The 26,013-nt window shown below is 39.7% G+C and overlaps 1 protein-coding gene across 1 annotated transcript; it reads left to right on the top strand.

The window, feature by feature from the left end:
- The first annotated feature begins 7,982 nt into the window (after positions 1-7,982).
- On the top strand, positions 7,983-23,764 carry mylipa (myosin regulatory light chain interacting protein a). The gene is made up of 7 exons (XM_060865569.1): positions 7,983-8,216; positions 9,461-9,651; positions 18,643-18,828; positions 19,831-20,028; positions 20,728-20,892; positions 22,139-22,550; positions 22,677-23,764. Exons 1-7 carry the CDS (start codon positions 8,130-8,132, stop codon positions 22,860-22,862), a joined length of 1,425 nt encoding a protein of 474 aa, XP_060721552.1. The 5' UTR covers positions 7,983-8,129; the 3' UTR covers positions 22,863-23,764.
- Positions 23,765-26,013: the final 2,249 nt, after the last annotated feature.

Here is a 26,013-nt window from a genome sequence, read left to right on the forward strand (position 1 = left end):
CAGTGTTTAAAAATAAAAGATTGTCCATGACTCAGAATGATTCTGTCCTTGTTTACCACACAGAATTGCTCCTCCCATTTCGCTAACACTAGCATGCTACAATGCTCATTCTGAATAAATCCTCTGGTAAAATAACCTTATTCATGTTAAAGTAGAAAAGTAAATTGTCTTTGATGTGTTGAGGCATACAATTAAAAAGCTGTTGCACACTGATTTTAGTATTTGAGGCTATCTAACAGATTTGTGGCTAATCTGTTCAACTTTAGCTAGCATGATGATGATTATAAACTAGTTTAGGATTATAGCTAGTGGGTGTAGAAGCATATGGGTGTAGGATACATATTCATTGTCACATTTGACAGATTTTAGACAGTAGAGAATGCTCTGTGTGTGTGTGTGTGTGTGTGTGTGTGTGTGTGTTTTCCTCATTCTTTCTGTTGCAGCAGGTGACAGGAATCAGCAAGTGAATTTCTTCTGAAACTCTGAGCAGCTGTAATTTAGCTCCTGGAAAACCACTAATTAAGGAGATAATTAAGAAGCCATCCTGTGGTTTCTCCACCTGTGGAACTTCCAGCCATGTCTGTTCTGAATCTTCTTCCTGGAGGTGATATGCGCTGATTAAGCGGTTATGCTCTGACAATGGAAGGACTCTGGAACTTTACCTCATTGATTTTCTTACACAATTATGTTTGTCTTTTGTTATTTTTGTTGTTGTTGGGTTTTTTTTTTACCATTGTGTGCTCATTATTCTTTGCTATTACCTCCTCAGTGGTTACTGACTCCCGGAAGTTGGACGCTGTCCTCTGAGAGTTTGTTCCAGCTTTAAGAATGAACTTGGATTGAGAAATTTAATGGTGCTGAGGTCTTGGTTCAGGATAAATAACAGCTCCTAACTGTGGCATGTTTTCACAGCATGCCAGTTTAGAGCTTAGCACACAGGAAATGCCATGGAGACCCCACTTATTGAGCAACCTGAGCTCCATGCTAAGTATTCACTACTTTTCTTTACTCCAGAAAATGAAATTTTCTCCTGTTTTGTTGTGTCCATGTTCAGTATTGAATGACTTTGTCATGTCTCATTCCACAGTGGTGCTTAATATGAAACTCATATAAAATAGACACTCAGGACTTTAAGAATTTATATTGTTTCAGAAGGGATTTTTTCTCACGTAAATGTTTGTATCTACAAAGTAAACTGTGAAATCAAACCCATTTCCATTGATTTATTGATGGATGGATTGATAAATAGCTTTGAAATCTGGCTTTAATTTTCCATCAGGTTCATGACCTTAGGAGGATTAACAAGACTAAGTAAGACTTTTAGCTGTTATCTCATATCTGCTGCATGAACAGAGGAAAAAAATAGATAAACTGAATGAAGTCGACTCTGCCGTGCCATAAAACATAGCTGTGTCTGGTGTGATTACTTGCTGCAGTAGATACAGATCATTGAGTCTTTATGGCCTGGTAATTGTTTTAATAACAGTTTGTTGTATATCTGGGGCAATGCTGTAGGCCTGAGAGGAGACAGAAGTGATAAGATGAAGCAGATTGCCTGACTTGGGTGAGAGTATAAAGTTGGATTAAGGACCGGAGGGCAAATATAGATCATCAAGAGGAAGAGGTAACTTTAGGGCAGTATGACTGCGTGCAGATTCTTTTACACATTTCTGTACTTTTTTTTTTTTTTTTTGTCCTAGTTTCTAGGCATTCCTGTAAGATTTCTGAAGGAATTTTCGTAAAGGACAAAACAGAATTTAATTCACTGTAATGTTTTACTAAACAAATATTACTACTTTGACCAAATATTACTACTTTGACTCACCTGAGTGTACACATTGTGTGGAGAATATTGACTCCTCTTCAACAAGCTGCAGTAACCTCGTAAACAACGTGCTGGGGTGAAGTTACGTTCAAAACAAATAAGAAGTCAGAAAAAAACGATTTATCAAATTAAGCTGGGTTAAAAACAGCATTGTGTTATAAACATTTCAGCCATATATAAATATATGCTAGTATTTTAAACACCACATTAGCCATACAATGCTCTGATTTAAAAAAGTTAGGAGTTTTAAAAATTCGATAAAAATAAAAAATAGTAATAAAAATGAATAAATAACTAATAAATAAATGCTTCAATTAATTCATGCTTGAGGAAGTATTTTTACATTTTATAAAATTTCTGCCTGGTAACCCACAGCGAAGTGATTACAGTGTTTGATAGTTTATTGGTTAAATAAATCAGTGTAAAAACACAATCGTGCTTGATTTGTGTGATTTGTTTTGAGTTTAAATTGTGCACTTTCTCAAATGTCGACCCTGTTTACTTTTTCATTGTAACTGCAGTGCACCTCACAGACAGCAGAGGGCTCAGAATTATATATTCATTCATTCGTTCATTTTCTACCGCTTATCCGAACTACCTCGGGTCACGGGGAGCCTGTGCCTATCTCAGGCTTTATCGGGCATCAAGGCAGGATACACCCTGGACGGAGTGCCAACCCATCGCAGGGCACACACACACTCTCATTCACTCAAGCAATCACACACTACAGACAATTTTCCAGAGATGCCAATCAACCTACTATACATGTCTTTGGACCGGGGAGGAAACCGGAGTACCCGGAGGAAACCCCTGAGGCACGGGGAGAACAGGCGAACGTGCTAACCACTAAGCCACCGTGCCCCCCAGAATTATACAATGATGCTTTAAAAAACGGGGGGGGGGGAGCAAGAGAGAGACACAGACAGACAAACAGACAGACAGACAGACAGACAGATGTGAGAGAGAGACAAACAGTGAGAGACAGACAGACAGTGAGAGAAAGAGACAGACAGGGACAGAGACAGACAGTCAGACAGACCGTGACAGACAGTGTGATAAAGAGACAGACAGGTAGACAGACAGACAGAGAGAGTGAGAGAGACACAGAGAGAGACAGGCAGGCAGACAGACAGATGTGAGAGACAGACAGACAGATGTGAGAGACAGACAGACAGTGAGAGACAGGCAGACAGACAGTAAGAGAGAGAGACAAACAGTGAGAGACAGACAGACAGTGAGAGAAAGAGACAGACAGGGACAGAGACAGACAGTCAGACAGACCGTGACAGACAGTGTGATAAAGAGACAGACAGGTAGACAGACAGACAGAGAGAGTGAGAGAGACACAGAGAGAGAGACAGGCAGGCAGGCACAGAGAGAGACAGGCACAGATAGACAGGCAGGCAGACTGACAGAAGTCATCAGAATCATCTGAATCCCACTTACTCTTACTGATATGAGGCCTGATTTCCGAGTGTGCCTCCTGAGACACTGCCACCAATCTTTGTTGTTTTTTTTTTCAGAATGGGGTTCATGATCATGTTCCTGTCTCACACACAGCGTTCACACTCCTGCATCAGCGCTGTGACTCAACACGAGCAGGATTGTAAAGACGTTTCTGTGCAGATCTCCACTTTTCCTCTAGCTCTAGATCTTTTCTCTGGGGATTTTCTGTTCGGCTTCGGTTTCCTTCCAGGTTTTATATTTTTTGCTCCAGATGCTGCAGCTGTTCAATAATGTTAATGTTTCATGACCACAGAATGGTTTAATCCCTTCATTATTTTATTATAAGAATTGACTTAATGTAATATTTATACACCTAAAGAATCATGTCATCTTTACCTTTACATTTCCAGATTTTATTCTTCTGACTTTTATATCAGTCAAAAAATTTCAGTTTTGTGTTTTTAATGCTTTCACAAAATCAATAAAATCCCATGTGTTTTTGTTCATGCGTAACGACGCCGCTGGTCATCAGCTGTCTAACTTGTAGCTGGTTACTATGGTATTATGGTTGCTATGGTTACTACGGGGAATCTGCTATTTAAATCTGTTTTGTTTGTAATTTCATTAATTCTTTTGATTTTTTTTATTTATTTATTTATTTATTTATTTTTTTAGTTTTTTTATTCTTTATTCTATTCTCATTTTTTCTTATCGATTGACTCATTAGAATGAGATGAAGGTTTTTTTTCTTCTTCTTCTGTACAAAAACGATTATTAAATGCAGAACATTCCAGGCTCTTGGTTTCTCTGCTTTATATAGAGTACGATATATTTTATAGACATCTTCGTAAAAGCTCCCGTTTACCTCACGTGACTTTTTCCTCTAGCAGCTGCCAGATTTCTTTGTGACTCCAGATAAATTCATGCTATTTTTTTTTCATATCCAGCAAAAACAAGCTACATTTCTTATTACTTTCTCTTTGGAAGCGTTGGGAGAAAATTCTAGCTTCAAAATCTAACTGAAAAAATCTGCAGAATATTTTCTTATACATGGCAGGTCAGCTTCCGTAGTTCACTTGTTTTTATATCTGTGTGCATTCATTTTTTTTTTCTCTTTTAGATAAATATTAAATTCTGTATCATTTTCTTTTTATTCTACTTCCATGTACTAAAAGTAATATTTGTTGTTTTAGACCCATATGGAGCTGTATCTCCTGTAGCTGATATTTACTGATATTCTTCCTCAGGAGCTCTTAGTTACACGATCCCACTCGACTACAAACATGCTGTAGAAAGGACATTATTTCCTGTCCAGTGTCACGCAAATGAGGATGAGGTTCCCTTCTGAGTCTGGTTCCTCTCAAGGTTTCTTCCTCATATCATCTCAGGGAGTTTTTCCTCACCACCGTCTCCTCAGGCTTGTCATTAGGGATAAATATTAGAGATAAATAGTAACTTAATTTTAAACTTTAAATGTTTTATTCTGTTTCTATACTTCTGTAAAGCTGCTTTGAGGCAATGTGAATTGTTAAAAACGCTACACAAATAAATGCATGTTAATTTAATTGAATATTTATTGTGTTTCGTAATACTGAGAACGGAAAGAACAGACTCGCATTCCCGAGACGAATGATTTTGCAAGATCAAACTCGTGAAGAACAGAGAACTACTTCACATACTTCACATGTCCAAATCGCCCTAGAGTTTCACCTCCTTCTCCAGACGGTCAGTTTTTAATTCAATTTATTTATACAGCGTTTTTAACAGTGGATGTCATCTCAAAGCAGCTTTACAGAACATAAATATTGTACGAAAAGCTTAATATTATACAAAGATAAATATTATACAAAAGTTCAATATATACATATATATATATATATATATAGTAGCCTTATATTTAAATGTGTTTGTATTTATCCCCAAAGAACAAGCCTGAGGTGACTGAGGTGACTGTGGTGAGGAAAAACTCCCTTAGATGGAAGAGGAAGAAACCTTGAGAGGAACCAGACTCAAAAGGGAACCTCATCCTCATTTGGGTAACACTGGTGGGTGTGATTATAAACTGTTATAAACACCAGAGAGTGTTGTTATGAATAATGTCCTTTTTACAGTCAGATACAGTCTGATAATTGTGTATTGATGAGAAGGTTCTTGTCCTCAAAGACCACATGGAATTGGTTCTTCTCAAGTGAGTTTCAAATCAATTTATACGTTAATAGGTCATAGGTCACGAATCGAATTCACGAAGACGTCAGAATTAAGCTCAGGAGTCGAGTCATGGTCCTGAGGTTTAGTATCAAACGTTTGAGTATCTCATAAAAAAATTCAGCAGATTCTCCTGATTTTGATTTAACACGCCGTTGAGTCAAACTTTACTTCAAATCTCTCACATAATCGATTTTCTCTTGTACTTCTGACTACAAGGTTTATGTTCATGCTCTCGCTCTTTTCTTATGTGTTACTGTTTCCATAGTGACAACAAACACATGGACTTATAAGGCTTCATATAAAAGGATTAAAAACTGTTTTTTCTTCCTGTAAATGTATATTTTACGTTATATTGTGTCAGTGCTTTGTAACAGAGATTTAAAACTTATTTTGAAACTTACGTTCTCCAAAAACAGGAAAACTGGGGGGGGACAACATGGTAGTAGATGAATGTTCTGTCAATAATCTGCATAATATTTATTTTCTTTATTTGGTTGTTTATATACTTTCTTTCTTTTCCCAACTGTACAGTTTACATATTACGCATATTTCTGTTGTAATTTTAGTGAAATACTATTCTTATTATGTTTGTATTCTTTTGTATTTTTGTATATTTTATTCTTTATCTTTGTCTTGTATTGTGTATGTCTGTACTTTTGAGAGTCACAAACTGCTGGAACCAAATTCCTTGTGTGTGTCAACACACTTGGCCAATAATTCTGATTCTTTATATTATTATTTATATTATTCTTTTTAGTATCTCCGGTTATGTTTGACAAATACAGATTAAAATGGTATTGGGGGAAAAACTGTAAAATGACTGAACAGACGTCACTGAACAATTAAACTGAGAACATCTGTGATCCAATTTTTCTGTCAAATGAGATGTCTGGATGATGTCTTCCTCAACCTGCTGATCAGCGTAAACACACACACATACACACACACACACACACACACACAGACACACACACACACACACACACACACACACAAGCACTGTAACACTGATATATGTAAATCATATGCACAATTGCTGTGACATTGTATTTAAATGACTGCACTTTTATATTGTATACTTTTACTTTGCATACAAGAAAAGCCTGTAGCTGCCATGAACTACACAGACTTAATCACTCACACAGGATTCATATTACATCTCATTAGCACCTCACTTTAAGAGGTTTTGTTGTTCTTGTGTGTCTCAGTTTAAATTTGTGATGAATTTAGTATTTCTTTTGATTTTTACAAATGAAAATAATTTTTTGGTCACTTTTCATCTTTAAGCTTTCATTGTAACAGGAAAATTTTATGTTAATTCTTTTTTGGTTGGTAATAAAATAAAATAAAATTTCAAACAATAAACAACGAAGAAATTATTTAACATTTAGTTTGTGATTTTTGTTACTTTTTTTGGAAGTAAATGTAAAAACAGAAGTTATTTTAACCTAAGCATCCAATTTGGCCTAATGTGGTCCATATGCACCTTGAATGCTTTTGTTTGACAGTTTATAACTAAATAATTTAACAAAAAAAAAAATACTTTTTTAGGTATCATGTTAAAGTAAACTGTGCATAATTATTGAGGCACGTAAAAACAATCTTTGAAAACACTTTTCAAATATTTGTACGTTTTTTCTGTTTTTGTTTTTTTTTTACATAATTTATCATGGAATTAAACTTGAAATATTTATATTGAACACATTTTAACATCGAACTTTTTATCTTTAATTATGGGATCACCTAATGTGGCCCTTACATGAAAGTAAATGTTTGATGCATTTATTTTTAATTAGAATTTTTTTTTTAAATAAATAAATAAAACCCAGAATTTATTTTAACATGCACAAAGTTGTGTATTTTTTAGTAATTTATTTCATGTCTAATTATTTAATATATTTTAAAACTATTTTATACGATATATATTCTAGTTATTTTAAATCAACATATCTAAGTGTTATTTTACTATAAGTAAATAAATAAATAAATAAATAAATAAATAAATAAAACCCAGAATTTATTTTAACATGCACATAGCTGTGTATTTTTAAATAATTTATTTTGTCTAATTATTTAATACTTTTTAAATCTATTTTATTTAATACTTATTCTAGTTATTTTAAATGAACATATGTGTTATTTTGCTATAAGTAAGTAAGTAAGTAAGTAAATAAATAAATAAACAGAATTTATTTTAACATGCACAAAGTTGTGTATTTTTTAGTCATTTATTTCATGTCTAATCATTTAATACATTTTAAAACTATTTTATTTAATATTTATTCTAGTTATTTTAAATGAACATATCTAAATAAACAAACAAATAAACAAATAAATAAATAAACAAACAGCAACATTATGTCAAGTTTTAAACCTGGCTGCTCCAAATGCCTTTTCATGGGTTCAATGCAAATTATATGCAAATGAAGTTGACGTCGCCGATTTGTCTCTTCTCCCGGAAGTGGGCGTGGCCTGTGATTCATTCATATAGGGCCGGAACTGAGCTGCACGGTAAAGACAGTGTGCTTTAGAGAGACAGCTCAGGGAAGTGACTGCAGGAGTCAATGTAGGGCTTTTAGACCGAAGAGGGTCGTTTTATTTTAATTTATTTTAAGCAGCTACCGTAAATAAACCAAAGCTAATCCTCGCGATGCTGTGCCATGTAACGCGGCCGGACTCGGTGGTGATGGAGGTGGAAGTTGATGCCAAGGCGAATGGAGAGGATTGTTTAAATAAGGTGAGATATTCTTCTGTTTATTCTTCTGTTTATTCTTCTGTTTATTTACCGCTTTCTTATTTACTTACATTAACACTTCACACGGATCTTAGGTTATTATAGGAAGAATAAAATTGGTACAGACATAAATAACACTATATTATACAAGAAAACAATGCAGACGATGAGATACAATATAGACAGAATGAGTATAAAATATGGATATAGAATGAATATATAAAATATGAATATGGATTATGAACGATCAGTAATGTACATAAAGTAATGTACATAATCTACATATTTCATGCAGGAGTCGCTGTGAAGGAGGTAAACAAACCCCATTAAAGCCTGTAGCTTTATTATTATTATTATTATTGTTATTGTTATTGTTGTTGTTTTTGTTTTATTATTGTTGTGTATTTATTGTTCATTTTATTGTTGTTATTATTATTACTGTTATTATTTTTTATTATTATTTAGTTACATTATTTATTATTGTTTAGTGTTGTTGTTAATTTAATTGCTATTAATAATAATAATAATAATAATACGTTAATGTTGCTATTATTATATTGTTATTATTGTTAATAATAATAATAACTAATGTTATTATTGTTATTATTATTATTATTATTATTATTAGTAGTAGTAGTAGTAGTAGTAGTATGAAGAAGAAAATAATTATGAAAATTATACTTATTGTTATTACTATTATTATTTTCAGAAGCTAAAACTACTCAATGTTTTGTGGTGCAGTTATTGATTTAATAAATTTTGTTTTGAACAATATGGAAAACTCTCATCTGTTAGGATTTCAATCAAAATGCTGTCTATGTTTATCTGCAATGTAGTGTGAAGGTTTTTTGCCCAGAAGATTTAAAACTAAATACATGGTCAGAAATGTTGGCATGACCTAAAGAGGACATCTCTTTTGTTCCTGTTAAACGTGTTGCTCTGGTGGCTTGGTGTGTCATTACTGATGAAGTTGACCGAGGTTACTCGAGTTCAAATCCTCTGCACCTGCTTTCTGCATAGTTTCATATTCAACACAACACGCTTACATTGTGTAGCTCCACAAGTTCTTCCAGTTAATTAATATTCCCAGACTGTGAGATAATTACGCACAAATATGATTGTTCCTACTGTGTGTGTTTGGAAGGATGTGCTTTGCATACCTGAGTCTAAATATGCCATCACTGAAATACCAGCTTCATCCTAATATTTATATTGACACGATCTGTTTTCTTTTCTCTTTGTCACAGGTATGTAGAAAGTTAGGCATTATCGAGGTGGACTATTTTGGCCTCCAGTTCTCCGGCAGTAAAGGAGAGAACCTGTGGCTGAACCTGAGGAACCGAATCTCGCAGCAGATGGACAGCGTGACTCCCTGCAGGCTCCGACTGAGGGTCAAGTTCTTCGTCGAGCCACATTTAATACTACAAGAGCAGACAAGGTACTTATTTCTGGCATGAGGGAAATTTTAATGGGTTTTCAGTGTGTCTTGTCAGTGCGCCAGAAATCGGTTTATATGAGCTCGGTACAGGATAAATCCTCACAGCACATGTTTAGAGTGTTGGAGGGTTTCTGTGTATAAACATTTTCCTCAGAGTTGTTGTTGTTGTTGCTTTAATATTAAGCTGCGTTAAATTTAAGACTACATGTCTGGCGAATATGGTTAACTCTACAGAGAAGTCTGAGTGACAGGAAGAACAAGCCAACGTGGACGTACTGTACATGCAGGAAGTACATGCAGCACATGCAGCTATTTTAAAACGGTGAAGAAAAAACAAAGAATTTTGGCTTCTAAAATAAGATTCTTGTTCTCAACCAAATCTGGGTCATGTTGCATATAAAAAAGATTCATGTCCGGCAATGTTTCCTGAAGTCTGCTTCAAATATACATCAGCTATCTATCAAGCAGCGCAAGACAAGAGCCTTTGAAATGTTGCGGCTTTCTTTTTCCGGCATAGATGAATGCCCTGTAGTAACCCTGCTCGCTCGGGGTAACTCTAGGTCATCCAGCAGCACGATGCTCGGAGGCAGCACGTAGAAATGCGATCCCTGCTACAAAGCCTCTCGTCCCCCGCTCACCTCCTCTCCTCGCTCTACTTTGTTCCCTGTGTGGTTTTATTTTTTATTTGTAGAGCGCCAGACCATTTTGGCACACTTCTGTTTTTCTGAATAATTCAAGAGGGTTTTTTCCAATGGAGAAAAACAAAATGTTTTGAAACATTAGACTGGAGTGTTTCGGAATATATTTACAAAAAAGGTCGTAGATGATGGAGTGGAGATGTCCGGACACGTATCGAGCTGTAAAAGTCACACGGTGCAAGCGTGTCAGGACGAGACCACTTTCTGGCTCTGGAGCAGGTCATTTTGATGAGCTGTAAAGAAGCTCCTCCTGTGAGGCATCATGGTCCTGTCAGAGCTTATCTCTGTGGGTTGAGTCGCTGAACTCGCTGATTACTTTGTCGTGTACTGATTATCCTTGTGCTTCTTAACTCTGTTTTTACTTTAAGATTACTTTAAGATCCCTCTGTACAAAAACATCACAATAACCGAACTGTACGGTGTGTGTGTGTGCAGTAAAACAATGTGTTCTCCTTGTCGGATTATTAAAAGACGTAGATCCTCTTCTGATAGATCTAAGACTTTAAAAAAAAAAAGTCGGATGCTCTTTTTATTGTCTGGTCAATATGTGACTGTTCCAAATCACCTCTACTGTGTTTGTACCTGTTCTGTTACACTTGCATTATCCTGCCCTGCCCTCTTTTTGTATTATTGGTAGATTTTAGACCAGCGTTGTTGTATCGCTCAGATTTTAATCAAAACTTTTGTTTTCTCTCGCAGTGACGCACTAAATCGGTTCATGATAACGTGAACACGTTTTATGACCTATAATATCAACTCGTGATAAATTCCTTCATGAAATGCTGGTTGTTTTTTTTTTTTTTATTCAAGCAGTAAAATCAGGCTGAAACTATTAGCGTAATTCCGACTAACTGCCTTTTAGGGACTTTTTTTTGCACTAGGATGAAAGGGAAGTGTTTTGACCTCTCAAACAGTACTGCAACTGATTCACTGTGAAAGTTTCATCAGGTGGATTGAAAGTCTGTTCAAATGGCAGGTTTCTATAGATGGGTGATAATCTGAGGTACTGTTTCTCTTAACCGTTAATGATTACCAGATCCCTGAGGATTCATGTGAAGGAAAGGGAGGGCTCTGTGATCACTCACGAATGAAATGACTTGATTATGAGATGGACAGAGATATGGAAAGTGAAAGAGCGAAGACATGTGCAGCGAGTCGTCTTTTTCTGCCCCGTCTCTGTACTGGGTTTTTCCAGCAGCATCTCTTTGTGTGAAGCGCGTGATGAAAAGTTTTGCTATTGACTCATTGGTGTGAGTGGATGTGCTTCATTCTGCACCTTTACAATAGAGTAATTGTCTTGTCTTTATTTACTGAAAGTGTTCAGCACTAGATTATTATAAGCAGCGGTTCACCGCGGACAGGAACTGACTTCATCCCTTCTACAGAAGTCCGTTCTTAGACGGACTTCTGTTTCAGAGACATTTCTGACTCACTTCAGCGTGTGTCCCCTTTGCCCTACACCCCCTACATCTCCTCAGCTTGAGGGCATTGCAACGCTCGCAAACACAGAATGTAAAATATCTAAAACTCCATCTCTCTTACACACAGTGTATAAATTATTCAGTATCTACTCTATCTTTGTTGCCCTATGTATAGTTACTGCTGTGAGTCAGTGTGTGTTTGTTTGGTTATTTTTCTTTCTCAGAGAAGGTGTTTACAGCATTTTGTTGACTACAGACCCAAAAAATCTCTCTCTCTCACTCTCTGTGTCTCGCTCTCTCTCTCACTCTCTGTGTCTCGCTCTCTCTCTCACTCTCTGTGTCTCGCTCTCTCTCTCACTCTCTGTGTCTCGCTCTCTCTCTCACTCTCTGTGTCTCGCTCTCTCTCTCATTCTCTGTGTCTCGCTCTCTCTCTCTCACTCTCTGTGTCTCGCTCTCTCTCTCTCACTCTCTGTGTCTCGCTCTCTCTCTCTCACTCTCTGTGTCTCGCTCTCTCTCTCTCACTCTCTGTGTCTCGCTCTCTCTCTCTCACTCTCTGTGTCTCGCTCTCTCTCTCTCACTCTCTGTGTCTCGCTCTCTCTCTCTCACTCTCTGTGTCTCGCTCTCTCTCTCTCACTCTCTGTGTCTCGCTCTCTCTCTCTCACTCTCTGTGTCTCGCTCTCTCTCTCACTCTCTGTGTCTCGCTCTCTCTCTCACTCTCTGTGTCTCGCTCTCTCTCTCACTCTCTGTGTCTCGCTCTCTCTCACTCTCTCTGTGTCTCGCTCTCTCTCACTCTCTCTGTGTCTCGCTCTCTCTCTCACTCTCTCTGTGTCTCGCTCTCTCTCTCACTCTCTCTGTGTCTCGCTCTCTCTCTCTCACTCTCTCTGTGTCTCGCTCTCTCTCTCTCACTCTCTGTGTCTCGCTCTCTCTCTCTCACTCTCTCTGTGTCTCGCTCTCTCTCTCTCTCTCTCTCTCTGTGTCTCGCTCTCTCTCTCTCTCTCTGTGTCTCACGCTCTCTCTCTGTCTCCCCTCTCTCTCTCTCTCCCCCAGTACAATACACTTACACTAGAGAAAACCAAGTCTACAGCAGCAAGCTGGCTTCATAGTTTCATGTTTCCTTTCTCTAACACTCCCACGTCGCCTCAGGACAATCGTGTTAATTAGCGGATTAGATGAATCGAACGTGTTTGAGCGGAGAAAATGCCGTGTTCAGAGCATCGTTGAAGGAAAGCGCACAGACATGTGATGAGGGAGGAAACGTGTAAGATTTCTGATCACAAAAGCCTGTCACTTCATATCATAGTCTCTCTCTCCCTCTCTCTCCCTCTCTCTCTCTCTCTCTCTCTTTCCCATCCCCCATTTTTCTCTCAGCCTGTTATGTAAACATTACTCTATACATTAGTCTGTGGTTATATAAGACTCTCCGGTCCAGATGACACAGAACCTCCTGCAGCTCCTCAGCTAAACCTTTTTTAGTTTAGTTTTTTTTGTTTTTTCAGCCTATAAATACACATCATTTCTCTGCATTTCGAGCGCGCAATTCTGGACCGGCTGCAGTTCTTATTTAACCGCACGTCCGTTACAGTGAGAGTCAGCAGAAATCCGACCATACTCATGAGGTTTATTAACGATGCTGAACACATGTACGGTTAAAGCACACGGACGCTGGAGCTGAGAGGAAAAAAAAACTTTTTTTCTTTAACAATATGGAGCTGATTCTGATGTGGAAACCTCGCTCGATGCCACTTCCTCTGACTGTGTGTTGATGTGATGTGTGGAGCAGCAGCTGGGTGCAGCACGTTATAGTACAGTACAGACATCTGAGTGGAGAAGAAGACCTGCAGGCTGGTGGGAGAGAAGAAAGGGTTAAAGAGAGCAGAAGACCTTGGAGGCACAAAACAATCTCATATCTTCTGACCTCCGAGCTGACTGGAGTCAACCCCCCTAACACACACACTTCCCCCAACTCTGTGTGTGTGTGTCTTCCTCACTGATATAACTGGCTCCGTTCAGCACAGTAAAATCTAAAGTGCCCCACACACTCCTTTAAAATCTCTGGGTGCCGAGATATGACCTGGGCTTAAAGTTAATAAACACACCCTTTTTAGCCTGCGATGTTTTTTTTTTCCCCCTCCTCCTTTCCCAGTGGGTCACTTGCACAACAGAGATAAGACTTTTTTTTTTTTTTTTTTTTTTTTTTTGTGCTGTTAGTATTTCAGACCTATTTTTGTCCTTTCAGGCAGTTTAATTGTGGGTGAAATAATGATTAACAAAAGCAGCCAAAAGTTTCCTGACCTGAATATTAAACTCTGACTTTAACGAACAATGGACGTATCGAGTTAAACACAAATGTGCTCAAATGTGTAGAACCTGCAGGTTTGGACACACACACACACACGCACGTATGCAAAGCATCCTGTGTTCTGTTGGAACTATGTAAAACACTTGTTTTAAAGTCGTTTAAGTGCGAATGGAGGTGTTTGCTACTTCGACCCGTCTTGGACTCGAAGGTTTTACGTCAGTCAACACGGCTCCCGTTTAGCCACGTAATCAGGACACGGCCTGGACAAATCCTTTAACCTGCTGTTATTACCCAGATGACCGAAATGTCCTCATCAACTTCGGAGTGAGACACAAATACTGAGGCAGCGTTTCCTCTGCTGCTGTAACACTGAGACAAATGTTGAGTAAAGATCTCTACAGATTTCATCAAACCTCTGTGTGTGTGTGTGAGACATGACAGGAAGCAATACCAACACCCCCAAAACCCCCCCCCAACACACACACCCCTCACTGTAGTATTTTAATATGAAGATAGCATTCTTAAGCTTTAACATCTTTTTTTTTTCTGATTAAATAAGTATATATAGTATATAAATAATATTCATAGTTTTTTGGAACACACTGTAGCTGATAACTGAACTCACAAACTCGGTAGACGGAGTTACGGATTATTATCTGGATTTGTTTCACGTTTTGGTTCATCGTGTTAGAACAGCTTTGTTTTAGTGTCTCAAGCTTTCAAGGATATAAATCTCGTTCTCTCAGAAGGTTTTTTTTTTTTTTTTTTTTTTTTTTTATTCCCCATATTTCTGTACACACACAGCTTCCGGGCAGGATTTAATTACCGGGTTGTGCATGATGACTGAAACACCACAGGGATTAACTGCATATATAAATGTTAGAAAAATGCGTTTGTTTTCCCAGGTACAGAGCACAAGCTTTCACTTGATTTTATTGCAAGTCCTTGTGTGTGTGTGTGTGTGTGTGTTGGTGGGGGATGTAGAGGTTTGCGCTGGCAGGGTTTACTCTAGTTCGTTGACTGATAGTAACCCCGGCTGAGCAGCTCGGGCCTGTTTTGTTTGACAAACTGAAAGAGCTTTGTTTCAGCTCGGCCGGTGAGGTCTGGTTACGGACGATCCGATTGGCTGACGCGTTGTCGTCGTCTCTGGGCAAGAAAACTTTCTTTTCCGATTCAGAAGATCTTTGTGCTGTGGCGAGTGCCTGATGTTTGCCAGCTCTGGCACAATGAATGTGTCTGTTTCTTTATTCTTTGTCTCTGTTACAATCCTGGATAAAGGATGATGGTGTGTTGCTCCTAAACATGTTGCTTATTATGATTGTAGACGTTGTTCAGACCTTCTGAAAAGCAGATGGGGTTTTGTTTCCCCTTCCCCCGTTTACTCTTATCAGTCAGGCCGCTCGGCTGTAGGGGATGTGGAAGCACATGAGGTGGGCTTTGTTTCAACGGGATGTGATCAGACAAAAGACGTAATATTCATCTTATTTCATTGGACGTTAGAACGACTCTTCGAAAAACACCTTTGACTCGTCACACCGATGGACTCTTTTGGAGCAGTGATCGGTCATTGATTCACAGATTAATGTGTTTGTGTAATTATTTCTTTTACTGTTATGTGATCATGCTGGAATTTTTGTTGTACAAAAGGTGTGTGTGTGGGGTCCACAGTCCAATTTCCAGAACTACTGAAACAAAGCTGCTGGTCATTGTTTAACAGCAGATCAGTTTATACAGACTAATTGTTTTCAGCATCAGTGGGGAAAAAGCCTTGTTTACTTCTTGTGACTCCATCTATTCCTGTTTAATCGTGTTAATTACCTCGACTTTAACATCTAACAGATCCTGTCTCCTGTGTTGGATGTAGATTAACACCTCTGTTGTTTTGATGACTATCTTCTGTCATGAAACCTTCAGTGTAACAAAAACCAATATTCCACAAACTGTATTGATTAGCCGTGTAAAATTGGGTCAGCTGTTTTAAAAACAAATCAATTTGGCTTCAAGTCGGTTTGGACTTTTGTTGGATATCCCCAGGTCATCGGGATATCGGGGCACGTGCTGAAGTGCATCTGTCGTCGATCTGACCAGAACTGTGCGCTGAAACCTGAACGCTGACTCAGCAGCTTCTTCCTGCTCACCACTCGCCTGCACCATATGGGAAAGTGTCCCTCTTTCGACTGAGACCAATGTATTTAAAAAAAAAAAAAAAAAAAAGCAGCAGCCTACACAGGGTGGTTGTTGTTGTTGCCGCCGTTACATTCGTCAATTTGATTCGACGCATATGACCTCCTTTCATACACAAGTTCCATATACGGTGGTAATATTCGAGAGAGTTGGGGTCCAAGCACTAAACCGAGTAAAGTTTTATTAATACTTGGTGCAACAGTAAGCAACAAGATGGAGGCTTTATCATGTAAACAAAAAAAACCAACAAATTCTAGTCTCGTGTTCGACTGTTTAGATTTCCGTTTGCAGAAAGTTAAACTGTGTTTAAAACAAACAAACAGGTGGCACTGCGATTGAATGCTGGCCTTAGGGCACTGTTCTGTTGTCAATTATACACTGCGCCTGCATACGAGCAGCTGCGAGATCTCGTGTTCAGCTCGATAAGACACATGGCAAACCAGTGCGTCTTGTTGTTGTTTCTTGTGAACTAGAGTAACCCTGCTGCTCACCCTCCCCCTCCCTCCCACACACACACACCTCTCTCTCCACCTTTGTTGTCTCTCCTCGACTAAACCGGCGCCGCTTGTTCTGCTCGAAGCGTGGCCCGTGAACGACAGTAACCTCCCTTCATCAGCCCTCCTTTTGTTTCTCTTCTCAGGTAGCTCTTCACATGAGCGGCGCTCTCCGGTGTCACCGCAGGGAAGGTAGCTCTTACTCACGCCGCCTTTGTCTTTCCACAGAGCGTGTTTATTATTCCACACCCCTACGTGGAACATGTGATCATCTCTTGTTTTTGTTTTGGAACCCGTCCTTAGCCACTCATTCCTCGTCTATTATTTCACCACGTTCTCCTTTTAATCTAAAAATCAATATTTATCCAGCTTTTGTCAGCGAGCTGATGCACACATCATGGCTGGGGCTGAAAGAGCAGGAAGTTGGGATGCCTCCAAGTTGCAAGATTTTTGGGTTCCCATGAACGAACATTTTCAGCGTCTTTTTCTCGTCGCTTCCAATTTATCACGGAGTCGACGTCTCGTACCAATCATGTTTTCGACGCCACTAAGACGGGTCTCCGCCGATCCTTCTGTGTGGTGCAGCTTGGTTTTTGTGCCGTTTGAATTACTGTGTGGTTTTGAAGCCTGAGCTACAGATTAAGCTCAGGTCAAGACTTAAAGATGTAACGTATGCCGCTGATCTTTATTTGGCAAGTTAAGAGTTAGAGTTTAGTGCAAATTACATACAGCAGCTCATGAACTTAACTTTTCACAGATGCTGTAGTGAAAATCTACAGTATGTGAGTTTCTTTATTCTGAGTGATCTTTATTCAGTACAGGAACAGAATTTTCCATAAAACGTCGTACTGCAACGAGCCTAAGTTACGTTACGTGACATACGGCTAAGTACGGTGACCTATACTCAGAATTTGTTCTCTGCATTTAACCCATCCAAAGTACACACACACAGCAGTGAACACACACACACCATGAACACACACCCGGAGCAGTGGGCAGCCATTTATGCTGCGACGCCCGGGGAGCAGTTGGGGGGTTCGGTGCCTTGCTCAAGGGCACCTCAGTCGTGGCCGGCCCGAGACTCGAACCCACAACCTTAGGGTTGAGAGTCAGACTCTCTAACCATTAGGTCACGACTTCCTTAGAGCAGAGCTTATGCTTTTGCGGAAGGTTTTCAAGCTCTTAACATATGGTCTAAGAGGAAAGTCCAGACCGCGCACAGTGAGGCTGATAACTTCTGCCGGCTGATAAGAGCGTGCGAGGGAGGCTGTAGGGTAAAAGTCAAAGCACTTCACACCACATGCAGGTTATGTAACGCCGCCTGACCTCTGCTGCGTTCGAGTCCGTGCGCTGAGAGCGAGTCTGTCTGCATCGGGAACTCTGTACTTCTGTATTTTACTGTAATAGTGCGAGAGCGGTTTGGGGCGGTTTCTGTTAATATTCACACTTCTGCTTGTGAGCAGTTTAAAGTGAATTTTGAAAGTCTTCAAAGTGAAAGTCTTCAAAGCACTTGCTGAGTAACACATTTGCAGACCAGCTGTGGAATGAGTTACAGTTTTTACCAGAACGCCGATGCTCCAGATGAAATTATCCAGTCAGGACTGTCGGCTTTCAGCGTGTCTGTTCGTTTTAAATGAAAATATTGCCAGATCTAGTATGTTGGGTAAAAATATAAATGCTTCAGGCTTTCACGATCTGTTCTGTTTGAGTGTTTACTTTTATATGATCATATATTTGTGTTGTGTATCTGACCCCACAGTCAGTACCGTACTCTTAATGTGTCCTTTTCTCTGGGGTATGTTGTAACCCTATCAAGCAGCAGCCACCTGTCACACTTCGTTAATCTCTCTCTCTCTCTCTCTCTCTCTCTCTCTCTCTCTCTCTCTCTCTCTCAGGCACTTGTTCTTCATGCATGTTAAAGAGGATCTGCACCGTGGTCACCTGCGCATGTGCTCGGAGCAGGCGGAGGAGCTCAGCTCCCTCTTGGCCCAGGCAGAGTTTGGTGACTACAACCAGAACACGGCCAAATACTGGTACACCGAGCTGTGTGGGAAAGACCCCGACCAGGAGACGGTTAACAGGTACACACACCAGCATGTCTGTTATAAATCCAATATGTCTAAAAAAAAATCTGTGCTAGTGCCAGATAGTCATGAGTGATCACGATTGTTTAAAAAGAATTAGCGCCACCTATAAAATTGGACTGGATGAAGAGCTGTGATTGGACGTTGAGCCCAGTGTTTACGGTTACGCGAAGGGTTACAATTCTGTCGTTTATCTCATGCCTGATCGAGTCCTTGGTCTTAGCAGTGGCAGATGGGAACGGGCCAAGTAAAGCATGTGAGGTCAGAGTTCATGCCCATCCAAACACGGCATTGTTTACCAGCGCTCGCTCTCTCACGTACTACACATGCAGTGTGTTTGTGTTAATAAAGCTTCCCTTTTGCCCTTCGTTGATGCACACAGAGGGTGTGGAGGTGTGATTATGCGAGTTCTGGTTAGTCAGAAGCTGTTTATTATTAATCTCATGTAACAGCAGCTCGATATGCTGTGAAGAGACGTTTATTTAGAATTGAAACGCATCTGCAGTGTCAGCGCTGTGTAGGAGACTGAGGTAAAGCTGTGTGTGTTCTGACAGCGACGAGCGCTTTCTTTTCCCACAATGCTTTGCAAAGGAAGCCGTTGTAAAGATGCTGACTGTGACGTTCAGAGCTTTGCCTCAGGTGCAGAATAAAAGCGGTCTGCTGGACGATGTAGTGCCGATGGTTTGTGGTCTGACGTGCAGTACAGCTGCATGATGTTCTCGAGCACAAAAGAAAACTCGGCATGAATTTACCTCCTGTTCCGTCTGCCTCCACTGTGTTTTGGATCACTAACGAAGCACAGAAACTTGTGCGTATTCGACTGGACGCCGACCGAACGGCTATAAAATCTTTCTCTTTATCTCGGTCGCAGTCTTTTTCCAGCGCCGTCCCAGTCTACACGCTGAATACATGGTGCTGTTTGCTTCTCTTTTGATTGATTGATTGTTTTGTTCCCAACTTCGTTGAGTCTGAACGTGTGGGTGTCTGTTTCTTTGGTAGTATCATAGCCAAGCACAAGGCTCTGGAGGGGCTGAGCCAGGGCTCGGTGGAGTATCAGGCCCTACAGCTGGTGGCATCCCTGGAGCACTACGGCGTAGAGTGGCACTGGGCGCGGGACGCAGAGGGCCAGAGGCTGGCGGTCGGTGTGGGACCTGACGGCATCGCCATCTGCAGGGACGACTTCAGCCTGGTCAACAGGTACTTAAAGATATCCTTCATAAGAGTGTGTCCATTTTTCAAGTTTATTACACACCGTTTTCTAGACTTACCCTGTATCAGCATATTCCCCTCAACACTGACCAAGTTCTCAATCCCTACTGATAAAAAGCACCTTTAAGAACAGTGAAACATGGTGGTGGCAGCATCACACTCGCATTTGCATTTCTAGCCAACAAAAAAAATGATGCAATTTGGTTTCTTCAGAATTTGACAGCTTACCTTAAACCACATGTCTCTCTCCCTGCTTTCTTAATTAGAGCGAGAGAGATAAAAACATAAAGAATAAAAGCAGCTATGTTTAGGACATGAGAATGTGACACAACTGCACTAGCGTTCTTCTGATATTAGTCCATATATATAGATAGATAGAGATCTATCTATCTATCTATCTATCTATCTATCTATCTATCTATCTATCTATCTATCTATCTTGTATGGGTGTTATGTGATGAGGAATTATTACTTTAGTTAATTGGCTTTTATGTAAGGCAAACAGACTCTTAAAAGTTTTATCTAAACTTTTATTATTATATTGCATCCAAAGTACAGTTCCAGTCCTGCAAACTCTGAGGTTCATGCCAGCTTATCTGAGTGGCACTAGTGGCTGTTCACGATGCTGTTAAACGGTACATTTAATACATCTAACCCCCCCCCCCCCCTTTTTTTTTTTATTGGCAGGATTTCTTATCCTTTAATCCAAATCGCCACTCAGTCAGGGAAGAGCGTGTACCTGACCGTGACCAAGGAAAGCAGCGACAGCGTGGTCCTGCTCTTCAAGCTGATCAGTAACCGAGCGGCTAGCGGGCTGTACCGGGCCATCACCGAGACGCACGCCTTCTACAGGTGGGTGAAACGTCACGCTGAAAAAAAACAAGCACCAATAGTTTATAGTTTATAGTTTATAAACTATCCATGTTCGAATATTTATCATGATCTAGACCTATAGAGCATTTCATCAGCTCTACCAGTCACCATCCCAGCTCTTAGAAAACCAAAGTCCTGCAGCGGTTGGGTCTCAGTGCTGCACTTTGTCCTGGTTGTGAATGATACGTGACCACGTTCACACTTACACCAGACTGTAATAACACCTTCACACACTGAGGGTTTATGAGGACCAGTAAATGTTTACTTTATACATATTTAGCATCATGGGCATTAAGTTAATAAATGGGTTTGAGGATCATTTTGTTCTGGCAAGGATCTAACATGTACATCATTTTGTTCCTGTTTGGAAGAAGTTTGTGTGCTAGCTGTGTGTCAGCGGTTTGATTCGGCCCATCGTGGGCTGAGGATTGAATTTCTTTATTAATTTTTATTTGTATTCTTTATTTTCTTATTATTTCTCATGTTTCTGTTGCAAAAACATGCTAAAAATCTGCATTTGCTTTGTAATTTTTAAACAAAGCTGACGTCTTTCTTTGTAGAAAGACCTTGAGCACGGAGTCAGTGTTTTTGTTTTGTTTTTTCTTCTTAAATTATGATCATTTAATTAGGTTTGAGGGTTGCGCATTATTAAATCCAGGGCAATTAAGTAGGGTAAACAAAGTAGCAGACGAAATTGTCCTCGTAAAGGTATAAAACTCTTGTGTTCTAGAAGTGATACGATGTGAGTGTTCTTGTCGTGAGTCACTCCTTCCATCCTGGTGCTGATTATTTCCCAGTAACAGCATTTGCTACAGTGTTTGTGATGAAAACTGGCTCTTTTCTACGTCCACCTGCCCTCGGCGTCTCCTCGGCACTGCCTCAGATTAGGCAGCGTGTACGGCTGATGACGTCATCTCATTGTTCTGCGACTTTTCTTTAGCATGTGCAGTTTTTTTCGCTCGTCTCGCTCTTTTCTGCTCACTCAGCATCTCTTCACTTATTTGATCTAATAGAGATCGGTGACTGTGAATCAGCACTTTGGGAAGTTTTCTGAGTGCTGGCAAGGACACGCATGCAGCACACCAGAGCAGCAGCAGCAGATGATTTAAAGACTAATAGATGTTTGAATTCAGTCACGTTATTTGTTCTGAATATTGTTTAGACCGCTAATGAAACTCAGTCAGAATTTTTGCTCGGCACTAACGGAAGTGTTTTCTTTCCTCAGATGTGACACCGTAACGAATGCGGTCATGATGCAGTACAGCCGTGACTTCAAGGGTCACCTGGCTTCACTTTTCCTCAATGAGAACATCAACCTGGGGAAGAAGTACGTCTTCGACATCCGCCGGACGTCCAAAGAGGTGTACGACTATGCCAGACGAGCTCTGTACAACGCCGGCATCGTGGACCTCATGTCTCGGTCCGGCACACGGTCTCCGTCCTCCCGCTCACCGTGGCACGGAGAGGAGGGTTTGCTAGAGTGTGGAGGCTGTCAGCAGAACCGGTTGCTGCAGGAAAAACTGCAGAAGCTGCGCGAGGCCTTCCTGTGCATGCTGTGCTGCGAGGAAGAGATCGACGCCGCCTTCTGCCCCTGCGGACATACGGTGTGCTGCCAGAACTGTGCTACACAACTCCAGGTGAGACACATACAGAGTGAACTTATAATAAACTACATCTATTCAGCTTGGTGTTTTATATTACTCTGCTCCTGGACTTTTTTAAAAAAAAAAATAAAGTTGTAAATGAATTGTTCCTCTTTGCAGTCGTGTCCCGTGTGCCGCTCCGAGGTGGAACACATCCAGCACGTCTACCTGCCCACCTGCACCAGTCTGCTGAACCTGACAGTGGGCAGCAGCAGTAGCAGTCCTGCGCCTATCCGCCGCTCCATGGCGCCACACACCTGCAGCAGCACTCATTACTGCAGCGACGACAAACTCTGCCAGACCTAAATTTCCAATCCACATCAGTTATTCATGACTCGCACCTCCACCTCCACCTCCACCTTCTCCCATGAACCTGTTCTAAAATCAGTTTTCTGTCTTCATCTTTTAATAGAAGTGAATCAGTTGATCTGAAACGTCCTTTTTTTTTTTTCTTTTTTTTTTACAATAATACAATTCTGTATTATTCTAATGTGTATTCTATCATAGCCTTCAGTTTTATTTTAGAAACTCGATGTCTCTTGATGCGTGTTTTCTTTTATCTTCCTATTTAATTGCGTTTTATACCTTTTTGGTTTTTATTACAGGATTTCCACTTTCGATCGTATTGATTTATTTGCAGTGGAATTGTGTGCAGTATTTTGTGTGTATGATGCCAGTCTCACTTTCTTTTTATGATGAAGGTTACAGGAATGTTTCATTTGTGTGGATTTTATTGCTCACACATTCATAAATCCTCCAGGCAGTGAGTATATACACGTGTAATACACGACTTCACCGACTAGACGTCCCTCATATGCAAATAAATTATCTGGTGCAATTGTAGCCTTTTTCTTTTTTTTTTTTTTTTAATTTTTTTTTAATTTTGTGGGACGTATACAAAATAGTAAAATATTGACACCGTCACTTTACCAAGGAGTTTAAAAGCTCTGAGGCCTTAACGTAGCAGTAACACAGTGTGTTTGTTATGCATATTCTTTCTTTGCACAGACTATTGTCGTAAAAAAAACTAAAATATGAAGAGGAATTTTATTTTCTTTATTGCTGACACGGTCACTGCAGGGGCAATTTTTTTCACTTTCTATAAATAGATTTTGTTTCTGTTTGTTTGAAGCAAAAGCTATGCTCTGTACTTGTAGAGTCTTTTTATATTTACTTGAACAAGAGGTATTAAAGTTGTGATTTTTAAACATTAAGACTTTGTGTGATTTGTGGGAGGTAACAGGCATTTATTTATTGACTAAGTTACATAACCAAGCATATTGCTAAAGAGGATTAAAGTTGTGCTCAGAGTCCTGACACCACCCCATCTGACACACTCTTTCTCTCTCTCACACACACACATACACACACACACACCTGTCTCTCTTTCCCTCTTCACATTCTACTGGCTTCAGTGTGAAGTGTGTTCTGTGGAATCGCTCGAGTCACCCACAATTTGACAGCTTCCACTCTTCCACTTAGTATGCCATAGTTTTCAATGATTTTTTTTTTTTAAGTCCCGTATAGTACTTTGTCACATTTCAGTGTTTTTATTTTTTCAATCAGTAGCTATAAAGTACAACAGGGTGGGTGGTGGCCTGGCTCAAGTCACCTTACCCTCAGGTAGATTTGTAGTTTCAATTCACTATTAGGCTTAGATATGATCGGCCATAGATATTGAAGCCAATATCTATGAGATTAGATATCTATTAGCTATCTAATAGATATCTAATATCTATTAGATATTGAAGCCAGCCATTTGTTTGGCTTCAAAAGCTTGGGCTGTGATGAGAGAGAATTCTAGCTACCGTTTAAATAATGCCTTGTGTAGCATCATTGTTATTGTTTACTGTTAGGTTGTTTAGCTTAAATTAGTGTTTTGTTGATCACTAAGTATTTAGTTTAGCATTTAGCTTAGCATTTAGCTAAAACTAAAACACCCCCCTTGTTTTTCACTAAGCGCAGCACACAATTTGACAGCTTTCATCTCTTCCACATTGTATGCCATAGTTTTCATGAATTTTTTTTTTCAGTACCGTATAGTACTTTGGGACATTTCAGTTTCAGGTCCAAGGATGTGAGTTTTATAGCTAAATGGAACTTGATTCTTGCTCTGATATGTTATTGGATGTTGGAAAAAACAAAGGGAAAAACCTGCAAACTGAGAATGCTTAGTTCAGACCAACAAACAAGCTTTCTTCTTCTAATCCACATTTTTCAGCAGTGTTCAATGTTATATATATATATATATATCTGTGTGTGTGTGTGTGTGTAATATATATATATATAAATTCAACACCGATACTTCAGAATAAGTCCCAGGCTTAGCTAGTTTATGATCTATGAGCTGACCGGTGTACTGGGTTTGATGATGCTATTAGCATTAAGGTTAAATCTGTGCTAGCCGATCTGTTTGATGAGGAGGTGACCTCGAGCTGGCCAGATTAAAGAACTAAAGTGCTGCTGCATTGCTCTTTGGGGAAAGGAGAAACAAGTGCTAAATAGACCGCAGCGTGTTGATAATGCAATACAATAAATACATCTTGGAGTTACCGAAAATGTGATTTTTAAAGAAAAATATTAATATGTATGTTATTTAGGTAGATTTTTTTTTCTCAATCACTTGTATATACATCCTGGTCACTAGTGTAGAACTTGAACCACTGTGCCTCCACTGTTATTGTCGTCTGTTTCTGATAACGCCGGTCTACCCCTTTCACCCAGTTCCTCACACAGCACTGATACGGACGCTAGAGTTCACTAGATGATGAAGACGTGATCTATAGTACATATGTACACATAAAGACACAGCTATATTTGTCACACAGTACACATCTGTACGTTCTTTTCCACATGCAGGGTCAGAGGTCAGGTGATAATTTTACAGACTGTTAGAGAAGGAGAGGATTAAGTTAAATCAGCTATTACACTGAGTCACTGAGGTATAGAGGTTGGGTTAATGTGTGACAAGCTGTCTGGAATTGTGTAATGTATGTTTGGGTAGTTGAGAAGAGAAGGGAAGGGAAGGGAAGGGAAGAAAAAATGCTGATGAAAAATGGGGGAAACAAAAACAAAAGTGTTGCGTTAATCATTTTGTTCAGTGTACATAAATTCTAAGAACAGAATAAGAGCAAAGATGGAAACAAATCTGGGTTACAGATCTACCCTGAACTGTTTGGCACTTATTCTTCTCTGGGACACATTTGTAAAAGCATTACTTCTTATGTTCATGAGCTCATGAGCTGTTTTTCTTCTAAGTGTAGAAGCTAAAAATAAACCTGCACAGGTTTCCAGTGCAGAGCAGTTTTACAGCGCCATCTGCTGACTGAACAACACACTGAAGTCTAACCTGTTGGCAAAAATCTATGGTCAAAGAGAACTGAAATATACCAAACACACACACACACACACACAATCACACAAACGATTTTATACGCGCTATTTGGTGTATTTTTGT

The sequence above is a fragment of the Tachysurus vachellii genome, chromosome 3 (genome assembly GCF_030014155.1).
Source record: "Tachysurus vachellii isolate PV-2020 chromosome 3, HZAU_Pvac_v1, whole genome shotgun sequence".
NCBI classification, from domain to species: domain Eukaryota; kingdom Metazoa; phylum Chordata; class Actinopteri; order Siluriformes; family Bagridae; genus Tachysurus; species Tachysurus vachellii.

Bases quoted from the DNA above. Each gene is read 5' to 3' on its own strand.
- mylipa (XM_060865569.1), top strand. From the start codon at position 8,130: ATGCTGTGCCATGTAACGCGGCCGGACTCGGTGGTGATGGAGGTGGAA. The intron at 18,829-19,830 runs GTACACACACCA...TTTCTTTGGTAG, and splicing joins GACCAGGAGACGGTTAACAG to TATCATAGCCAAGCACAAGG. The intron at 22,551-22,676 runs GTGAGACACATA...TCCTCTTTGCAG, and splicing joins ACTGTGCTACACAACTCCAG to TCGTGTCCCGTGTGCCGCTC.